Here is an 18,255-nt window from a genome sequence, read left to right as displayed (position 1 = left end):
CCTTCCATGACTTCCATAACTCCCATTAACTACATTGGTCGACAACTTAACGTCTCCTATATTGATCGTTAAATGTACGGAGAAATTATCTATCCATCAGAGAGAAGAAGAGAAGTAGAGAAGTAGAGTAGAAAAGAAGAAGAGAAAAAGAGAAAAAGAGAAAAAGAGAAAAGGAGAGAAAGAGAAGAAGAGAAGAATAAGAGAATAAGAGAATAAGAGAATAAGAGAATAAGAGAATAAGAGAATAAAAGAATAAGAGAAGAAGAGAAGAAGAGAATAAGAGAATAAGAGAAGATAGAGGAGAAGACAAGAGGAGAAGAATTGAGAAGAAGAGAAGAAGAGAAGAAGAAAAGAAGAAAAGAAGAAAAGAAGAAAAGAAGAAAAGAAGAAAATAAGAAAAGAAGAAAAGAAGAAAAGAAGAAAAGAAGAAAAGAAGAAAAGAAGAAAATGAAGAAAAAAAGAAAAGAAGAAAAGAAGAAAAGAAAAAAAGAAAAAAGAAGAAAAGAAGGAAAGAAGACAAGAAGAAAGGAAGAAAAGAAGAAAAGAAGAAAAGAAGAAAAGAAGAAAAGAAGAAAAGAAGAAAAGAAGAAAAGAAGAAAAGAAGAAAAGAAGAATAGAAGAGAAGAAGTGAAGAAGAGAAGAAAAAGAAGAAAAGAAAAAGAGGAGAAAAGGAGAGAAGAACAGAAGAACAGAAGAAGAGAAGAACAAAAGAAAAACAGAAGATGAGAAGAAACAAAGAAGAGAAGAGAATTGAAGTGATGAAGAGAACAGAATAAGAGAAAAAGAATAGAAGAGTTGAAGAGTTGAAGAAGAATAGAGTTGAAGATTAGAAGAGAAGAAAATAGAAAAAGAAACAAATTAAGAAAAAAAAGAGAACATCGAAAAAAAAGAAAAGTAAAAAAGAAGAGGAGAAAAGGAAAGAAAATCAGGCATGAATAACAGAATAGAAAAAAAAAAGAATTGAAGTAAAGAATAAGAGAATGAAATGGGAATGGAATGAAGGAAAAGAAGAATGAAAAAAAATTCAAATTAAGAGTGAATTGATTTTTATCCCTCAACCACATCCAATTAGTCATCTACGGTGCAGAACCTCCACTTGTTTAAGTCCATATTATCAAGGGCGTTATACAGGGGGGGGCAAGGGGACAGTGCCCCCCCCTCTAGAACTCAGAGTTTTCAAATCTTAAACTCAAGAGTGAAGAACATAAAAAAATAGTTTGCTGTTCATTCAGTGCACTAAGAAGATTGTATACATTGACCAGAGCCGCCATGACAGAAGTACGAATGAAAAATTTATTTAGAATGCACATTCATCCTAATCGGATGGGCGCGATCAAGGATAGCTAAATAAAAAAATTATCTTTAAATGCCGAGCCACGAAGGCTTGAGTTTGAAGGTAGTAAAACATCATTCTTTTTAAAGGAATTAATTTTCATTGCACCGCCGTTTTCTTTTCATTACAAACTAGCTGAAGTGCCAGGCGTTGCCCGTGGAATTTTAAAAGTCGAATTTAATAAAAAACAACTTATAATTTATTTAGCTTATGATATCCCCAAGGGAATCCATGAGTTTCTTCACTAAAATTCAGCCCAATTGATTCAGCCGTTTGGCCATGGCCATAGCAAACATATAAATGAACGAAGAGCTTTATTATATAGATTACAATTGTACCCCTACTTTTTTTCAAAACGGAAACTTTTACAAGTCATAATTATTTTCCGGACCTCTGTCCTTTTTCATCTCATAGAATTTAAGTTTAAGTTGAGTTTTTCATTTTCAAAAATGTCTTTTCCTATCTCTAGTTTAAATACTTTTTTTAGAAACAATACTTTTTTCTGCTAGTTTTGTTTGAAGGAGAGATCTGATAAGAAAACAATATGTATGGGCCAGGGGGGGGGCTAGGGGGCATGTTTAAGGCCTCTCTGAGTACGCCCCTGCTTAGGGCCTGGGGATCTCGCCCCCCCCCCCCCGCCAGTATGCCCCTAAATAGAGTCTATTTTGGTTTAGAGGAGATATCAGTAGGGAAAGGATAAACATGTGACACCTGATTTGAAATTAATTTTTCAATGGCTGTTCAAAAATGTAAGTTTTAGATCTGTAGCTCAATTGAAACATTTGTTTTCAACCTTTCTGCAGGCTGCAACCTATACAATTAATACATTGCATTAGAAAAATATTTGAAAATCTCCCCTTCTTTTATATCGTTATATAATCGAAATTTCATGTTAATTAAATCCCAAATGTTAACAACCTTTATATTTGTCATGTTGACTGTGAAGTTTGTGGTTTTGAGATTTCAATTTCATGTAAATGTTTGTTGCTTGTGGTTTCATGTTATCAATTGACTATCGAAATGAACTCCCCTCTTTTGCATTCTTACATTCCAGTTTAATCAGTCTATCTAACCTCCTTGTGTGACTGCAGTTTTAAATTAAGATTTCTGAAAATGGAATTCTATAAAATCATATTTTTGTTAGTAATCACGAACCTATTAGGTAATAGCTTGTAATACTAAAGAACTAAGTCCAAAATATTATTTTTTTTTGTGAAAATATAAAGTATTTCTCTTCCGCACTCTGTAATTGAATTATAAAAGAATATTTATGACATTAAAAAAGTGCATTTAAAAAAAAGTTTAGTCTGATAACTTAGCGGCAGCCCTTTATAGCTTTTACAATTAAAACGGAAATTTACAGGTTAAACTCGAGACTATTGATTAAGTTCATGAACTTCACATTCGCCCCCCCCCCCCCTAGCTAAAGAAATCCTCGTTATTAATTTCTGTAAAATCTCTTGGTTTGATTTAAGGTGTAAACTAATATTTTCCTGAGAACTTTTTACAATGCAGTTTTAAACCTTGATTGTTAACACAATTTAATTTTTTTTTCGTCATCCTGGGAATCTTTTGAGATACTACGCATTTTCTACCTATTCATTTTACATGACCAAAGTTGTCTAAATTTTCAACATTTTATGAATAAAATAGATTATCTATTGTTTACTGTTGCAGGAGTTCATACTGAGGACGAAACTTGTGGATTTGAAAACGACTTCTGTATTTTTACTTTTAACGAAACAAAATGGATGTTTCAGAGGTAACCTTAAAGATGAAGATTTAGTCTAACGTTTGTAGTAACAGTTGTAGAAGGATTTTTCTACACAATTACAAATTATTTACAATGAATGAGATTTCAGATTTTGTTCAGGATGCAGATATGATTACTGAAATATTATTGCAATAACTACAAAATAAAAATATGTTTATCAATATAATGAAGCTGTTCGTTTATATATATATTTATTGAAAATTCGATGATGGTGATGGACCAAACCTCTGTAGAGTAAAAAAAGTAGATGTTAGTTCCACATTTATTAAAAATATATTTCGGTCTGGGTTGACCCTCGTCAGTTCTAATGATAAAATAACCATTAAAATCGATAAAAAAAAAATTAAAAAATTGTTAAAAACCACAAGAAAATAAACAAACAAAAAGATTATTCAAAATAAAAATATGGGCTGTCATATGGACATAAGGGAAACGAACTCAGATTATGAGATGGAAAAAAGATGATTTGCAAATATTCACTTTTTAAAAAAATGTTTAAGACAATTATTATTCCTTGAGATTGTTTCTGTCACATGTATGATAGCCATAGCTGGCCAAACGACTGCAGGCCGAGAGGGCTGAATATTTTTGTTGGGATAAGTTTTAATGTTTTTTTAAGTTTTATAATTGTGTTATAGAATGAATTCAGAAGAAGTTTCAACTACTGGAGGTCTAGGACCTCCTTCAGATCATCTCCAGAACACTAAAGGTAAAAAAAGGTCCGCTATTTATGGTAATTAACAATGTTAGGTTACACACTACATCAAACATATATTATAGGGTATTGGGATAGTTCATAGAAATTGATTATATATTTAGACATTTCATAGGCATCAGAGAGAAAAATCAAAATATATAAAGATATATATATACATATATTTGTTAAAGGGTGTTGAGACATTTAAAAGAAAAGACATTTCATACATGGACAGTAGACACTCCATAGAAGAATTTAGTAGAGAGGACATTTCATTATTTCGTGGAAATTAACGATATATTGATGTTGTACCTTACATCTATAATGACATGTATAATTTGTTATCTTTCAAATGTCTCAACACGATATCATTAAGCTTGAAACATTAAAAAGACAAATTTTAAGGGGTTATTGTACAAGAAGTAACAGAAGAGGTGTATGTCATTCTACGTCTATTAACCCCATGAATAAATTTATTACTAGATCTAATGTTTTAGGAAAATTTCTTTGGTTGAACATGGAAGAGGATACAAACATTACAAGTGCATATTCGTATCTTATATCCTCCTTCCTCCAACCAAACTTCAAGGACAATCATATCAGTAGATGTTTTTCATTCTGGTTCATGATTTTGGTAAATATCACCAACAATAAAGATACTAAAAAGTTACGCTAAAACAAAATCTAAATAATATGCGGAACTTTCAGATGTAATCAAAAGGACAACTGAGTGTTTTAGTTTTAAGATTTCGTCGTTATAGTAGATTTCACGATTTTCTGCAATGTATAAAAAAATCACTATTCCATTTTATTTATGATGATTTTTTTCATCAAGATTGTTTTTTTTATGAAAAGAAAGAGTTTTTGCGACAAATTCAAATTTCCTGCCCTATAATTTTGTAACCCAATGTCGTAGACCTATAACATTTCAAACTATGAATTCCATTTAATTTTGAAATATCAGATGTTTGTTTCCAGGATGAGAACATGCTACAAGATTTATATATCAGTGTAGAGGATGAGTTTGGTATTCCAACTGATATTTGGAGATATAAAGAGACCAGCGAACAAGTACAGATTATTTCTAATTAAAATTTAGAAATTTTAACAACCTTTTTTTCTAGGAATGGAAACTAGGACAAGTTAAATTAGATATGTCTGTTAAATTTAAGGTTATACTGCTATAATTTAATCATCATCAAAAAAAAATTTTTGCCTGTATATATTTATTCAACATTGTAAACTCTTACCATTTGCATTTTAAACGAACTTATTTTTATATAGATTCGGATTGTTGCATTGAGGAAAAATTTTGGGCCCGGCTTTATTGCTTTTGATGACTACACACTGAGAACAGATTTTGAAAACGAGGATTGCCCGATATCACCCCCTGGTGCAGCTATCAACCCGTCTACAACAACAACAACTAGCAGTCATGATACATTTCCAGACTGTACCTTCACAAATGACATGTGCTCATGGTTTAATGAGGTATCTATATGTGTATATACTGTATATATGTACTGTGTATACACACTTAGTCAAGAATAAGATTTGTATAACTATAATTTTTCCCTTTTTGAGTTTTGAAGGGTGGACAAAATTATTTTGATTCTCTACTTCGACCATGTTTTAGAACACTATCTGCCTAGCTCATATTTTCTTAATATCTCCTTAGCGTTTTGATTGTTTGGAATTTGGAAAAATTATGAGCTATGAAAAAAATTTGACTGCCTGTAGAAAATACCTACTCCATAACAATTTAATCGAGACGTGTCTATCCAGGTATACTCGTTACCAAGATCAACCAGGACTAACTTCTCAGATTCTAAAGGCCCCTTAGGCAATATCTCAACCAGGATTAACTCCAAGGCTTTAAATGGCACATAGACCAAAATCTGCAAGTTTCAGAATATCATTTTTACCCGCTTTTTGCTAAATGCCTGCCCTAAACACCCCCGATGCATGATTAATGCTCTTGCTCCTGAAGCATTCTAATAACTTGCAACACAGAAATCAAATGTTAACAAAGCAGTAATATTTTCCGCTCATCTCCATAGCGTTTTGCATCTCTCTGCCAAATCTGAGGCACCAGCCACATCCTTTGCATAGCCTTCAAATCTTTGCCAAATCTATGACAAGGCGGCCATATCTGTGGCATGATGTCCAAATCTGTGGCGTGGTGGCCAAATCTGTGACATGGCTGCAAAATCCGTAGCACAACAGTCAAATCTGTGGCTCAGCGGCCAAATCTGTTGCTCATCTGTCAAATCTGTGACACAGCGACCCAATCTGTGGTGGGGCGGCCAAATCTGTGGCACAGCTGCTAAATCTGTGACATGGCGGCCAAATCTGTGGCACGGCAGCCAAATCTGTAGCACAGCTGCCAAATCTGTGACATGGAGACCAAATCTGTGGCACGGCAGCCAAATCTGTGGCATGGTGGCCAAATCTGTGGTAAGGTGGCCAAATCTATGGCATAGACTCCAAAACTGTGACACGGCAGCCAAATCTGTGGCACTGCGGCCAAATCTGTGACACAGCGGGAAATTCGGTGGGACGGCGGCCAAATCTGAAACAAAATCGTAAATTTGTATACATAAAAACAAAAAGTTCGAATGTATTTTGGCTTCTTTGTTCCAAGGAAGCAAAACAAAAACTAAATTGTAATAACACGGAAGTACAAATTGTGCACGCTTAAATTGTGTACTGCACAAGTCATTTCCGGTCACATATACTATTTCCTGTTATGGCTTTCTCAATTTCTCATTGATCTTCTGAACAGGGTTAGCCACAACATTTTCTAAAAAAATCTATGTGAAGAATCTACAAATTTCTTTGAACTATTTCTATTTACATCAAATAATTTTTAAGCAAAATTACTTTATTTTGATTTCTGGCATCAAGACTTTAAAGACCAAAGAAGGCTATAGCTCAAATTTCCAGAAGCATGTGTACATTTTTTCCTATAATATTTTATACATGTTAAGGGAAACGGATTACGTTGGAGCAGAGGAAATTCTGAAGAGTTTGAAAGTAAAGGAGAAAATTGTCCAATAGGAGATATTGTTGAGGATAAAAAAGGTTTGTTTTCATTTTTATTAAATCTATTCATAAACTTAAAAATATCTTTTCAGGGTATTATATGCTCCTTAGCAAAGGAACCGATGAAGGCCCCCCCAGTCTTGTCGCAACTTTAAGTTCAACAGAATCAAAAATATCAGAAATCTTCTGCATGCGTTTTGATTTTAATATATTTGTAAGTATAATGTGATTTTTTTACAATATTATGGCAGTACTGAAATGTCTTTTTCATGTATAAAGAAGGATGGCGGATTTACAAGCTTTAGAATAAGAACTAACACCAGCGAAGGGTTGTTAAAAACGGTTTGGGAGCTAACAGATCATGCCATGTTTGCCGATAATCGTTGGATGGTAGGACAAGCTCAAGTCAACTCTAAACTTATACTTTTTGAGGTAAAGTTTCATCGTCATCTACATTGTAAACATTTTAAACAAAAGAAGTAAAATTGAAAAGCTAAACAAATTTTAACTTTGAAATCTCTTGTACAGGTTACTAATGTTTAAATATGTTAACCCTAGGCTGTTCATGAGCTACACCCTGTAGGATACATTGCTCTGGATAATATACAGGGGACACTGGTAGAAAATGATTGTGAAGTTTTACCTAAAGAAGCAATATTAACTACAGAGGCTCCTGTTACAACTTCAGGAACAACACCTGGTAAACTGCAACAAGACATTTGATTTAATATTCTTTAGCAGGCATATCTATATAATAAAACTCATATAGGTGTATGTATGTATGTATGTATGTATGTATATATATTTAAATGTCAACTATAGACATAGCTTTGGGCCTAATGGGCTGAAAATATTTAAGGGAACCCTAGGAGTAAAATAGGCTGAACATTTTTTTTCAAAAATCTAATTCAATTTTATAAAAATTCCATGGGCAACGCCGGGTACTTCAGCTAATAATTAATGATATATAGAAAGGCAAAATGTTTATCAATTTTTTTATAATTATTCAATTTCAATTATTCTGGTCTTGTATGTTAGATCTATGCATAACTAATCATGTTAAGGAGAGGACTTCCCAGTCTGTGACTTTGAAAATAGTAATTGCGGATGGACTTCAAACCAAGATGATGAAAACAGGTAAGCCCTAGCCCTAGCACTCTCATTTTTAATCTTTCTTGACTTTTAAAAGATATTTATTTAAAGGATTTTTTAAAACATTTTTTAATGGATAATGGTAGGGTTCAGGACAGTCCGTGTAAATGTTTGTTAAATAGCTAATACCTTTGTTTTTACTCAAGCTACAGATCTTAAATTAACATTTTTGAAAAACCCTTGAAAAAGTTAATATTAAAACATCTGTCACATGTACCACTGTGCTCTAAATCGACCCAAAAGTTCGATCTTGTGTCACTGTGAAACTTAAAATTTTTCTTTACCATGGTTTAGGGAGTCAGAATCCGATTTCACAAAAATCTGAACGCACTTCAAAATTAAATTTTACAATAAGTCTAACGAATTTCAAGTTATCGCCGATTTTTATTAATGTATAAGATAGTTTAAATATTAATTGAGAAAAAAAAACATTATTTGGGGAATTAAAATACTTCAAATAAAGAAAAATTGAAAATACAAATTTTAAAAGAGTATCAAAGAGAATTATATAGAGGAAAGATTTGTATTAGAACACACAACTGCAAAAACGTATGAAATAAATGTATCAAAGATAGGAAAATGAGGATAAAAGGATGAAAATAGACAAGCAAAAGATATCCACAGTGAAAAGGAAAATATTAGAATGAAATAGTGAAAGGAAAAAGAGTTATAAAAAAACCAAATAAAATGAAGAAACAAAAATAAGAAGTAGATGCAAAAGAATAAATAATAAATAAAAAAATATGATAATATAGATTAAGAGAATTAAGAGAGAGAACATGTAAGAAACATTATAAAGAGATAAAATTGTCCTCCTTTACATTTTGTTAAAGGAATTGAGTCTTTGTCACAAACTATGATTTTCTAATCAGTATATCTTTGTAATCCAATGCCGTAGACCTTAGATATTTCAAACTATGAATTCTGTTAAATGAAAAAATCTAAGTTTGAAATATCAAAGGTTTACACCATCAGGTGGAAAAATATAGGTATTAGAAAATTAGAGTTTGATACAAAGACTCAATTCCTTTGGTTATTACTTTAATATTTTGGCTTTCAAACTATCTATTTTCCGCCAATTCACGTTTTCCTAAAATAAAAATTCAGATTACGGAATAGATAGATAGATATAACTCTTTTGATTACAAAAAACTATATTTGATGGCCATAAATATTTTCAGCATGTTTTGGGGGGTCATAGGATTGAATAAGACAGAAATAAACTTCAACAGATGTATTTATACCAATAAAATATAAACTGATTAATTCCATTCATTTGAACTCTGAGAGATAGACATTAAACTGTATGAAGAAACAGAGTTAGGTAGTTTATGAAACTGGTAATGGGATCGAAAATGAAGCCTTTGCGAAGACCCTTGATAGAGGAGGGGCAAATAGTTGACCTTGATATCCCTAGGATTTATGTCTGGAATTTGCAATGATATAAAGAGGTTTATACATAACAATAAGCCAGAAGTTTAGTATCTAAACCTAGAAGTTTATCATCTAAACCCTGAAATATATTTCCTGAAATTTTGAGTTCATCATATAAACCATGGAGTTTATCGTCTAAACCTAAAAGGCTAGACATTGGAGTTTTTCATGAAAATAAATTGAATCTTTGCCACAAACTCGGATTTTCTAATCCCTATATCTTTGCAACCCAATGTTGTAGAACTTAGATATTTTAAACTATCAATTCTGTTCAAATAATCTAAGTTTAAAATAGCGAAGGTTTTCAGCATCAGGTTGAACAAATTTATGGATTAGAAAATTTCAGTTTGTAGCAAAGAGCTAGCAAAATATTTTAAAGCATGTTCAATTAAAGTAATTATTACTTTAAGAGTAAAAACAAGTTTTTATCTGTTCCGTTATAACAGAGCAAGTAAGGGTCAATACGTTTTATTTTCTTCAAAATTCTTTAAAAAGTTCACTATAATTTAAAATGTCGTATGTGGGCTAACAAAATATATCGCATGGTTTAAATGGTTTATATATGCCTAGAAGAAGTATAGACCAGATTTTAAAAAAGGTTGTTTTAAGTCCAACATATACCCAGCTTTCACCTGGGGCTCATCGCATTTGATTTGTTTATAATCAATTTTTTTTCTTCTGTAAATGTGCATAACAATTATTTTTTAAATATTTAGAGTTTGGTGGTCTATTGGCAGCACAGGGTCATTCAATGAATCTAAAGTCCAATGTCCCGATGGGGATTTTTCTGGTTCATCGACGGGGAAATATGTTCTTGCAAATCATGCTTTGAAAGGGAATCCTGCAATACTTTCATCTCAACTTGTAAATACAGATGCTAAATTTTGCATGATGTTTCAGTTCAACATACCGGTAAGTTTTTAAGCCAAAAATGGTCGAAAAAGATTTTTGGCCATTTTAAGAAACTAAAACATTAGAGAAAGCTTTCTTTTTTGACAGCTTTTAAGTTGTTCTGCATGCAGTGATATATTTTTTGCACAGTGAGCATTTTTTTCTGACCTCAAACTGTTAATTTCTGATTTAAATTTACTTTTGACTGTTCTGCTTTCTGGATTTATACTCATGAACTAAGATTAGAAATAATACATTTTTAGCATGAAGGAAGCTTCAACCATTTGTTGGTTAAAACTCTAGATCCTAGTGGAGCATGGATTACTGTTTGGGAATTGTCCGATATGTCGCTTTTTGCTGACTCAGAATGGCTTGTTGGACAGGTTGAGGTATATAGTAAACAGATACAATTTGAAGCTTTCAAAACAGATGCTGTGGGTGGTTGGGTAGCCATCGACAATATTATAAACGTTAATGAGCGTAGTTGTATAATACTTCCACATGAAGCTGAGGTCTCTACTATTCCCTCCCAATCTACAACCCAACAAGGTCAGACCAATGAAAAAAAAATTTTTAGTTAAAATGTATTTCCAATAAAAACTTTTGACTGAAATTCCTTTTTTCAGCAGGTTCTGATTTAGCATGTGATTTTTCTTCAAGTCTTTGTTTCTGGACCTCCAATTTTGATGAAAGCGAAAGCGTTTTCTGGGTGAAAGGTAACTCTGAAGAGTTTGAATCTAATGACATCTCTTCTCCGACTGCAGGGCGACATGACGAAAAATCAGGTTAGCTATTTTTCAAATGATAAAATTTTGAACGTTACAAATATCAAAACTGGGCCTTTTATAGAGTACTATGTATTGGCTGAACCTAAGAGACAAGGAGATTATGCTATTCTTACTTCCCAGCGTGTAGACACAGAGACCACGGCTTGCATGGGATTTTACTTCAGTTTAACGGTAACTTTTCCTCTAAAGTATTTTGAATAAGAAAGTATTCAAGTTACTCAGTTTAACTACTCAATAAATTTTTAAAATATCAATTTCTTCACGACATTATGATATAACAAAGCTGTCAAATATTTCAATTGACAAAACATGCTTAAAGGAATTGAGTCTTTGCCACAAACTCTGCTTTTCTAAATCCTATATCTTTGGATTCCAATGTCGTAGACCTTAGATATTTCTAACTATGAATTCTCCTAGATCAAATAATATAAGTTTATAATATCAAAGATTTACGATATTGGGTTCCAAAGATATAGGAATTTTAAAACCCGAGTTTGTGGCAAAGACTCAATTCCTTTGTTGAATTTTTATACAGCTCATATGTGCCTCTGATTTCAGGCCATGGGGGAATGGACACAATTATCAGTATTGACGGCAGTGGATAGTGAAACCATGGCAGTTGTTTGGGACCTCTCAGATAAAACATTATTGGCGGACGGACTTTGGATATATGGACAAACTAAAGTGAACACTCGTCAAGTCCAGATTATTGCTACTAAAGGTGATGGCACTAATGGCTGGGCTGCCTTGGATGATATAACCATGGAAAATAATGATGTGTGTTCTACTATTCCTGAAAACGCAGCAACCCCTACAAGTTCTCATGAAACAACAAAGACCCCAGGTATACATATGTGTTCCCTCTCATTTTGGCAGTGGCATGTATTGGGGGTAAGCACACTCCCCCTAGAATCTAAGAGTAAATAAACTGTTAATGTCTGAAAAATTAATTAAACTTGGAGTACAGGGTTACCCAAAAAGGATGGGGCTTCAGAGACGACTTTTTATTTAGACAAATTTCCTCGCTGTTCCTTCGAATCTGGAACCTGTGAGTGGACAAGTAACAAGAACGAAGCAGGAGAAGAGTGGTGGCAAAGGAATACATCGCATATTTTAAATGTTGGGGAGAATACGGTTGGTCCTGAATCTGACTTCGAGGGTCATGAGGATGGTGAGAATTTTTAAAAACTTTATTCTTTTTCGAATGCAGAGATCAGAGAATCTAGATTTTATGAAATTAATTTTCACAAATTCAACCCTTTTTAATCTTTTAAAAATTTAGTTTTAAAATAATTTAGTAGTAAACTAATTTTAACGTAAAGATGATGCATTAGATTGTTTTCAAATCTTTAAGTTAAATAGAATCTGATAAGAATATGATACTTTATCCTAACAGAAATGTTCAGTGAATTTCAAAAATGGCCCAGATATGTTACATCGGTCAAAGATTGGGGATTTGACAAAAATTAGTCATTTCAAACAATCTGTACAGCGTACAAACTGCATTCTAGATTAATTATTATTAATATTCTTATCAAGCGTATTTGTAAACAAGGCTTACACTATTTCATCGTAGGATTTTACATGATTGCTGTTGATAAAAGCAAGGTTGGAGAAGCTGTTCTATCATCCCCATACTTAGAAACTGATGCTAAAACTTGTTTAAGTTTTTGGTTTAATTTGTTTGTAAGTATTCATATTTACCATCTATAGCATTTTTAATAAATGATTTTTAAAATATCCAGAGAAATGGCGACTTTGTTGCAATGCGAATCTCTACAATAGATCCTCATGGAGAGAATATACTTGTTTATAATTTACGTGATACTTCTGCATTTGCTGATGATACCTGGATTTATGGACAGGTGGAGGTTTACTCCAGGGAAGTTTCGTTTATAGTTGAGGTTATTGATACTATTGGAAAAGGTTGGGCTGCTGTTGATGAAATTTTAGATGTAGACATACCACTTTGCACTACTGTGCCAGCAGAAGCTGCTGTTTCTACTATACCTCCTGATACAACTACTCCTATACAAGGTACTTATACCTATCAGGAATAGAAGGTTGGTTTTTACCTTTTTAAACTTAAAGGGAGTGTTCGCGAAAAATGAAAGGGGGTATAGGATTAATGCGATAAAAAAGCGCTTTTGATCGCTACTAATCTTACTTCTATCTGTTGCGTCTATAAGGAGAAAATTGTTAAAGACGTGACAAACCGGCCATACAAATTCAGAAAATTGCAACATACGACTTAGACCGTAAAAAATCAATTTAGTTTCAAACGAATCATTTCAATATTACAACCAATAGTCATCGATTATCTTTCGCCACATTTGTATATAGTTTATATTTTATAATATTTTATTTTTTAGAAAACGTTTTTAACGGATTTCAAAAATTGTGAGTGGTGCGCGGCATTCTTAGATAGTTGCGCAAGCGACAAGAGAAATAAACAAATTCAAAACAAATTAATCAAAAAATATTATAAAATATAAACTATACACAAATGTGGCGAAAGATAATCGATGACTATAGGTTGTAATATCTGAATGATTTGTTTGAAATTAAATAGATTTTTTTACGGTCTAAGTCGTATGTTTCATCTTCCTGAATTTGTATGGCCGCTAAGTTATTCGGTATGAGACGTCTTTAACAATTTTCTCCTTATAGACGCAACAGATAGAAGTAAGATTAGTAGCAATCAAAAGCGCTTTTTTATCGCATGAAGCCTATACCCCCTTTCATTTTTCGCGAACACTCCCTTCAAAACACGATATTATGTTTTAAAGGAATTTATTTCTAATTAACGACTAATTGTAATTTTAGAAATAACACATTTAGCAATGTTTTGCTTTTAAAAAAAAAAAATATTTATTAATAGGACAATCATAAAGAAATAATTACAAAAAACTTTTCATACATTGAAATAATATATACACACTTTAGAACCAGAACTAAGTGGATGTGACTTTGAAAAAGATGAATGTGGTTGGACCGTAGACTATCAGCTGAACAACACAGAAACATTTATGTTTGTGAGAGCTAGAGGAATAGACTTTCAAGATAATCAGGGTCCAACAACTGATCATTTAGCGAACAAAGAAGGTGCATCAACTTTGTAATTTAGTTAATTATGACTTAAACATTAGGTCTTTTATTGATTTTTTCAGCATATTTCCTTTGGGCAAGTTCTCGTCTTGGACTGCCTGGAACTGTTACAGGAATCATAAGTACCGAACTCCTCGCAAACTCCAAATTTTGCGTAACTTTTTGGTTCGACATTCCGGTAAGTAGGAATTTAATTAAATAAGAAAATGGAATTAAAAGAATATAATTTAAAATGAAAACACACGAAAAGTTTTTAATTTAAGTATATTATTTTAAAATAAAAATACAATCATTATCCTATATTTATGGAATTTTTAAATTTACACTTTATAGCATGATGAAGGAATTCAGTCTTTAGAGATTTTTACAATCTCTCCATCTGGAGGAAACAAAAATCTCCTTTGGAGTTTTAGTACAAAATTGGACTTTTGGGAGGAAGGGCGTGTTTTAGTAACTAACCATGAAAACTACCAGGTAAAAAAAGGCATGCAAAAGATATTATAAAACAACTGATTTCTCGCCTCAAACTCTAGTTTTCTAATCCTTATATCTGAGGTTTAATAAAAAGCAGAAAATAGTTGAACCCATTAGACGAAGTTGAACCACTTCTCCCCAACTTTAACCGACGCACAAGAAAAGTGGTTTAACTAAGACATATGGTTCAACTACTTCAACTTTGAATTACAGGTTGTATTTGAAGCAGTAAAAGGAAACTTGACAGAGGGATACATAGCTATTGATGATATTGTTGTGACTAAGTCTGAAGATTGTCAAATTAAACCAACTGATGCTTCTCCAACTACTCCGGGATCAGAAACAACAATTCCCAATGTAGAGCAACCCAACTGTAATTTTGATAATGGGCTCTGTGACTGGATCTTAGAAGATACAGAATGGAAGTGGAAAAGGTACAAGAGTTTTTGGTTTCCAAATAGTTTTTGTTACTTTTACTTTCTGTTTAGAGTAAGCCTTGCAGAACTGGCCGAAGAAGGAAAAGAGCGTCCGAAAAACGCTGATGGATATTTTTTGTATGCAAGTGGGCAAGATGGTGAGCAGTCATCCAGGGATCAGATTTAATGAATAGCAAGACATAGTTAAACTAAGTAGAGAAAGTTGAACCACTTCTCTTACGTAAGCTGTATCATGATTGTCTTGCTATTTATTAAATCTGGACTTAGGACACTTTTCCGATCTCCATCTGCTAATTCAAGACTTGCTTCATGTATGAAGTTCAAATATAGCATTTACGTAAGTTTATTATTAAAAGATAGTTTTTTATTGTAATAATAACAATATCTAAATCTTAGCATGAACAAGGTATTTCTGCTTTGCGAATATTCACCCTTGGAGAAGATTTTGAATTTCAAACTATCTGGGCTCTCATTGGATACACTCAAGATACTAATGAATTTTTTGTTGAAGGTCAAGTTGCAGTTTCAGGCAAAGAGGTATAAGAATATAAATAGAAGTTTTTGATCCTTACATAATTTTTGCAAATTCCAGGTTATTTTTGAAATAGAAGGTGGTAGCAAACGTAATGGATATGTTGCTGTTGATGAAATCACATTTGAAAATTTGGAGAACTGCGAGACAATTCCTAACAATGCTGAACCATCGGTTCCAAAATTTCCTGATTGCAATTTTGAAGCAGGCTTATGTAATTGGAAAATTGAAGAATCACTTTGGAAGTGGGAGAGGTAACACATTTCTACAATATCAGGCTTTAATTCGTTTTGCGCCCCCATTTCCTGTAAATAATTTTTGCTTGTAATTGTCGCTCTGAAAGTCGGACATTTAAAATCATTTTCAATGATTTTTTCTTTCGAATAGGCGCATTTTCAAAAAAAGGCTAGCTTTTTTCAAGGAATTTTTTTCTCCAATTTTGATGTTCCATAAACCTTCCCTGGGGTCATGTTAGGTGTCCCCAAAGAGAATTGAATATATATTAGAGGGGAATTTACTAGAAAAAAGTGTAAAACGGCCATTTTGTTGTACTGTTTCCATACTGCAGGTGTACTTCACATATTTATGCTATATAACCTTTTGGGCCCTGGAATAGCATTTTATAGAAAATCTAAAATTAATATTAAAAGAAAACCAAATTATGAAATAGGCTTGTTTCATAATTGACCAATGATCATTTTACATAGACTCTGTGCCTGTTACTTTAGAAACGATGATTTTCCGTTATAACTATAAATCAAATGATGCTTTTTATTCACCTAATTCATTATAAAGTTTATTTAAAAGTTTTAAAAAATTCGAAATTGAAATGGATAGTCTAGGGAACATACTGTATTATTGTACTCTACTGCATATAATTTGTGAGCATTTACATGATTTGTACACTTTGAACTCCCTTTTAGGCTGGAAGCGACTGAAAAAATTCATACCGAGAGATTCTCTAAATTCCCCTCTAATATCTATTCTATTCTCTTTGGGTGTCCCACACAAAAATTAGACCCGATCGGTTCAACCGTTTTGACGATTATTGGTTACGAACAAACAAACAAACAAACAGACAGACAAGCAAAGTATTATATTTATATTTGAATATAGGTAAAAAATAGGATTCTTTTCATTTCCTTGTTTTAGAACAAATTTGAACGACCTGGAATCCCGAAACGAGACTAGACCTGGAAATGCTGAGGGAAGTTTTATGTTTTCTAAGGGATGGAATTCAGAAGACGATATGTTTGCAATTCTTTCATCTCCGAAAATGGAATCTGCCACACAAGCTTGCATTAGTTTCAAGTACAGTATTCTGGTAAAGCATTTGTCAATTTTGATTTGATTTTTTATAGAAAAGAACGGAAGTGGGTGATTTATAGTTTTTTTTATTAAATTCTTTGTGAGAAAAGTTTCTGCTTTAATGAGTAATTGTGAATTTAAAAAAAAATTCGGAACTGAAATCACTAAACTTTTCTCATAAAACGTTCTTTTGTACTAATCTCTAGTTTTTTTTATGAATTATTATATTATATGGGTTAATTTTCTGTGACAATATTTTATATTTAAGTGATGGTTTCTTTTTATATTTTTCTGTTATTTTGTATTAATAGACTCTGACTTCTACAAATTTACAATTTTGAGCTTGTAAAATTTTAGCATGCAGAAGGGATTTCATCATTAGCAATTATGGCTGAGACCGGAACCTCAGTTGCTAAAATTTGGGAGCTAAGCAAAGCTAATGAAGACACATCCAAGCTTTGGTTTGAAGGTCGAGTTCATGTCGATGCGGCAGAGGTATAAAAAAGGAAAACATTGCTCTTAATAGAATTTAAAAAAAAATTTGTAACATAATAATTTAGATTTATTTTGTTGTTGACGGAGGAAGTGCTTTTAATGGATATGCAGGAGTGGACAATATACTTTTTCAAGATGTCCAAGAGGATTGTACAGTAATTCCTTCCTACGCAGCCCCAATCACTACAACTCCTAAACCAAACACGACTCCAAAACCTACGCCAAACTTTCAATCTTGTAACTTTGAGGAGGATACTTGTGAATTTATTTCACCAAAAGACCCGAAATGGGTCAGGGTTACCGTGGAAGACTTAGAGAATCTTGGGAAACCCGTTCCTGCAGGAAATGATAGAGGTTGGTATCAAATACTGAAAATTCATGCTGTTTTGATTCCGCCCTTTATTTCTACTGCTTAACTTGATTTTGTTCTGCATCCTTTATCATTTATGTATCATTGAGTTCAAAAATAAAGTTTTTTAATGCTGACTGCAGACAAATTTTTATTATTTTGACGCTTTTTAATCTCCATGACATATAATCAAAATTGATATAATTTTTTTGGTAATTTTTTATTTTTTATACTTAATCATCTATTACAATATATTTGAAATAGTAATCTCTGTTGATATTTTTGTATGTCCGATCATAACTCAAGAACCCCTTTACAGATTTGCCTAAAATTTTGATTGGGGAATTCTGTAGAACCACGGAAATGTTCTTAGCTTGGTTTAAAAGGTCTAAGCTGAAGAGGCTGACTCTTAAAAAGAAAACTGGGTTCCCAAGCTAG

General features: G+C 32.5%; 1 protein-coding gene across 1 annotated transcript in view; it reads left to right on the top strand.

Moving 5' to 3' along the window:
* Window positions 1–2,387: 2,387 nt before the first annotated feature.
* LOC111705369 (MAM and LDL-receptor class A domain-containing protein 1) overlaps window positions 2,388–18,255 on the top strand; it is a 17,653-nt gene continuing 1,785 nt past the window's right edge. The window contains exons 1-31 of the mRNA XM_023477923.1: window positions 2,388–2,495; window positions 3,011–3,095; window positions 3,746–3,816; window positions 4,302–4,438; window positions 4,783–4,875; window positions 4,929–4,976; window positions 5,089–5,295; window positions 6,795–6,888; window positions 6,942–7,063; window positions 7,129–7,281; window positions 7,408–7,549; window positions 7,914–7,986; window positions 10,152–10,347; window positions 10,590–10,875; window positions 10,953–11,111; window positions 11,176–11,285; window positions 11,673–11,958; window positions 12,127–12,285; window positions 12,691–12,800; window positions 12,860–13,151; window positions 14,061–14,219; window positions 14,285–14,400; window positions 14,556–14,696; window positions 14,910–15,130; window positions 15,185–15,286; window positions 15,401–15,470; window positions 15,530–15,670; window positions 15,726–15,919; window positions 16,818–16,989; window positions 17,331–17,468; window positions 17,534–17,822. Coding sequence (XP_023333691.1) covers window positions 2,447–2,495; window positions 3,011–3,095; window positions 3,746–3,816; window positions 4,302–4,438; window positions 4,783–4,875; window positions 4,929–4,976; window positions 5,089–5,295; window positions 6,795–6,888; window positions 6,942–7,063; window positions 7,129–7,281; window positions 7,408–7,549; window positions 7,914–7,986; window positions 10,152–10,347; window positions 10,590–10,875; window positions 10,953–11,111; window positions 11,176–11,285; window positions 11,673–11,958; window positions 12,127–12,285; window positions 12,691–12,800; window positions 12,860–13,151; window positions 14,061–14,219; window positions 14,285–14,400; window positions 14,556–14,696; window positions 14,910–15,130; window positions 15,185–15,286; window positions 15,401–15,470; window positions 15,530–15,670; window positions 15,726–15,919; window positions 16,818–16,989; window positions 17,331–17,468; window positions 17,534–17,822 — 4,615 coding nt within the window. The 5' untranslated portion in view covers window positions 2,388–2,446. The remainder of the gene's footprint in view (window positions 2,496–3,010; window positions 3,096–3,745; window positions 3,817–4,301; window positions 4,439–4,782; window positions 4,876–4,928; window positions 4,977–5,088; window positions 5,296–6,794; window positions 6,889–6,941; window positions 7,064–7,128; window positions 7,282–7,407; window positions 7,550–7,913; window positions 7,987–10,151; window positions 10,348–10,589; window positions 10,876–10,952; window positions 11,112–11,175; window positions 11,286–11,672; window positions 11,959–12,126; window positions 12,286–12,690; window positions 12,801–12,859; window positions 13,152–14,060; window positions 14,220–14,284; window positions 14,401–14,555; window positions 14,697–14,909; window positions 15,131–15,184; window positions 15,287–15,400; window positions 15,471–15,529; window positions 15,671–15,725; window positions 15,920–16,817; window positions 16,990–17,330; window positions 17,469–17,533; window positions 17,823–18,255) is intronic.

This window comes from Eurytemora carolleeae, unplaced genomic scaffold, assembly GCF_000591075.1.
Source record: "Eurytemora carolleeae unplaced genomic scaffold, Eaff_2.0 scaffold63, whole genome shotgun sequence".
Taxonomy (NCBI): Eukaryota; Metazoa; Arthropoda; class Copepoda; order Calanoida; family Temoridae; genus Eurytemora; species Eurytemora carolleeae.
The sequence above is the reverse complement of the archived record's forward strand: the minus strand, read 5'-3'. Positions and strand labels throughout refer to the sequence as shown.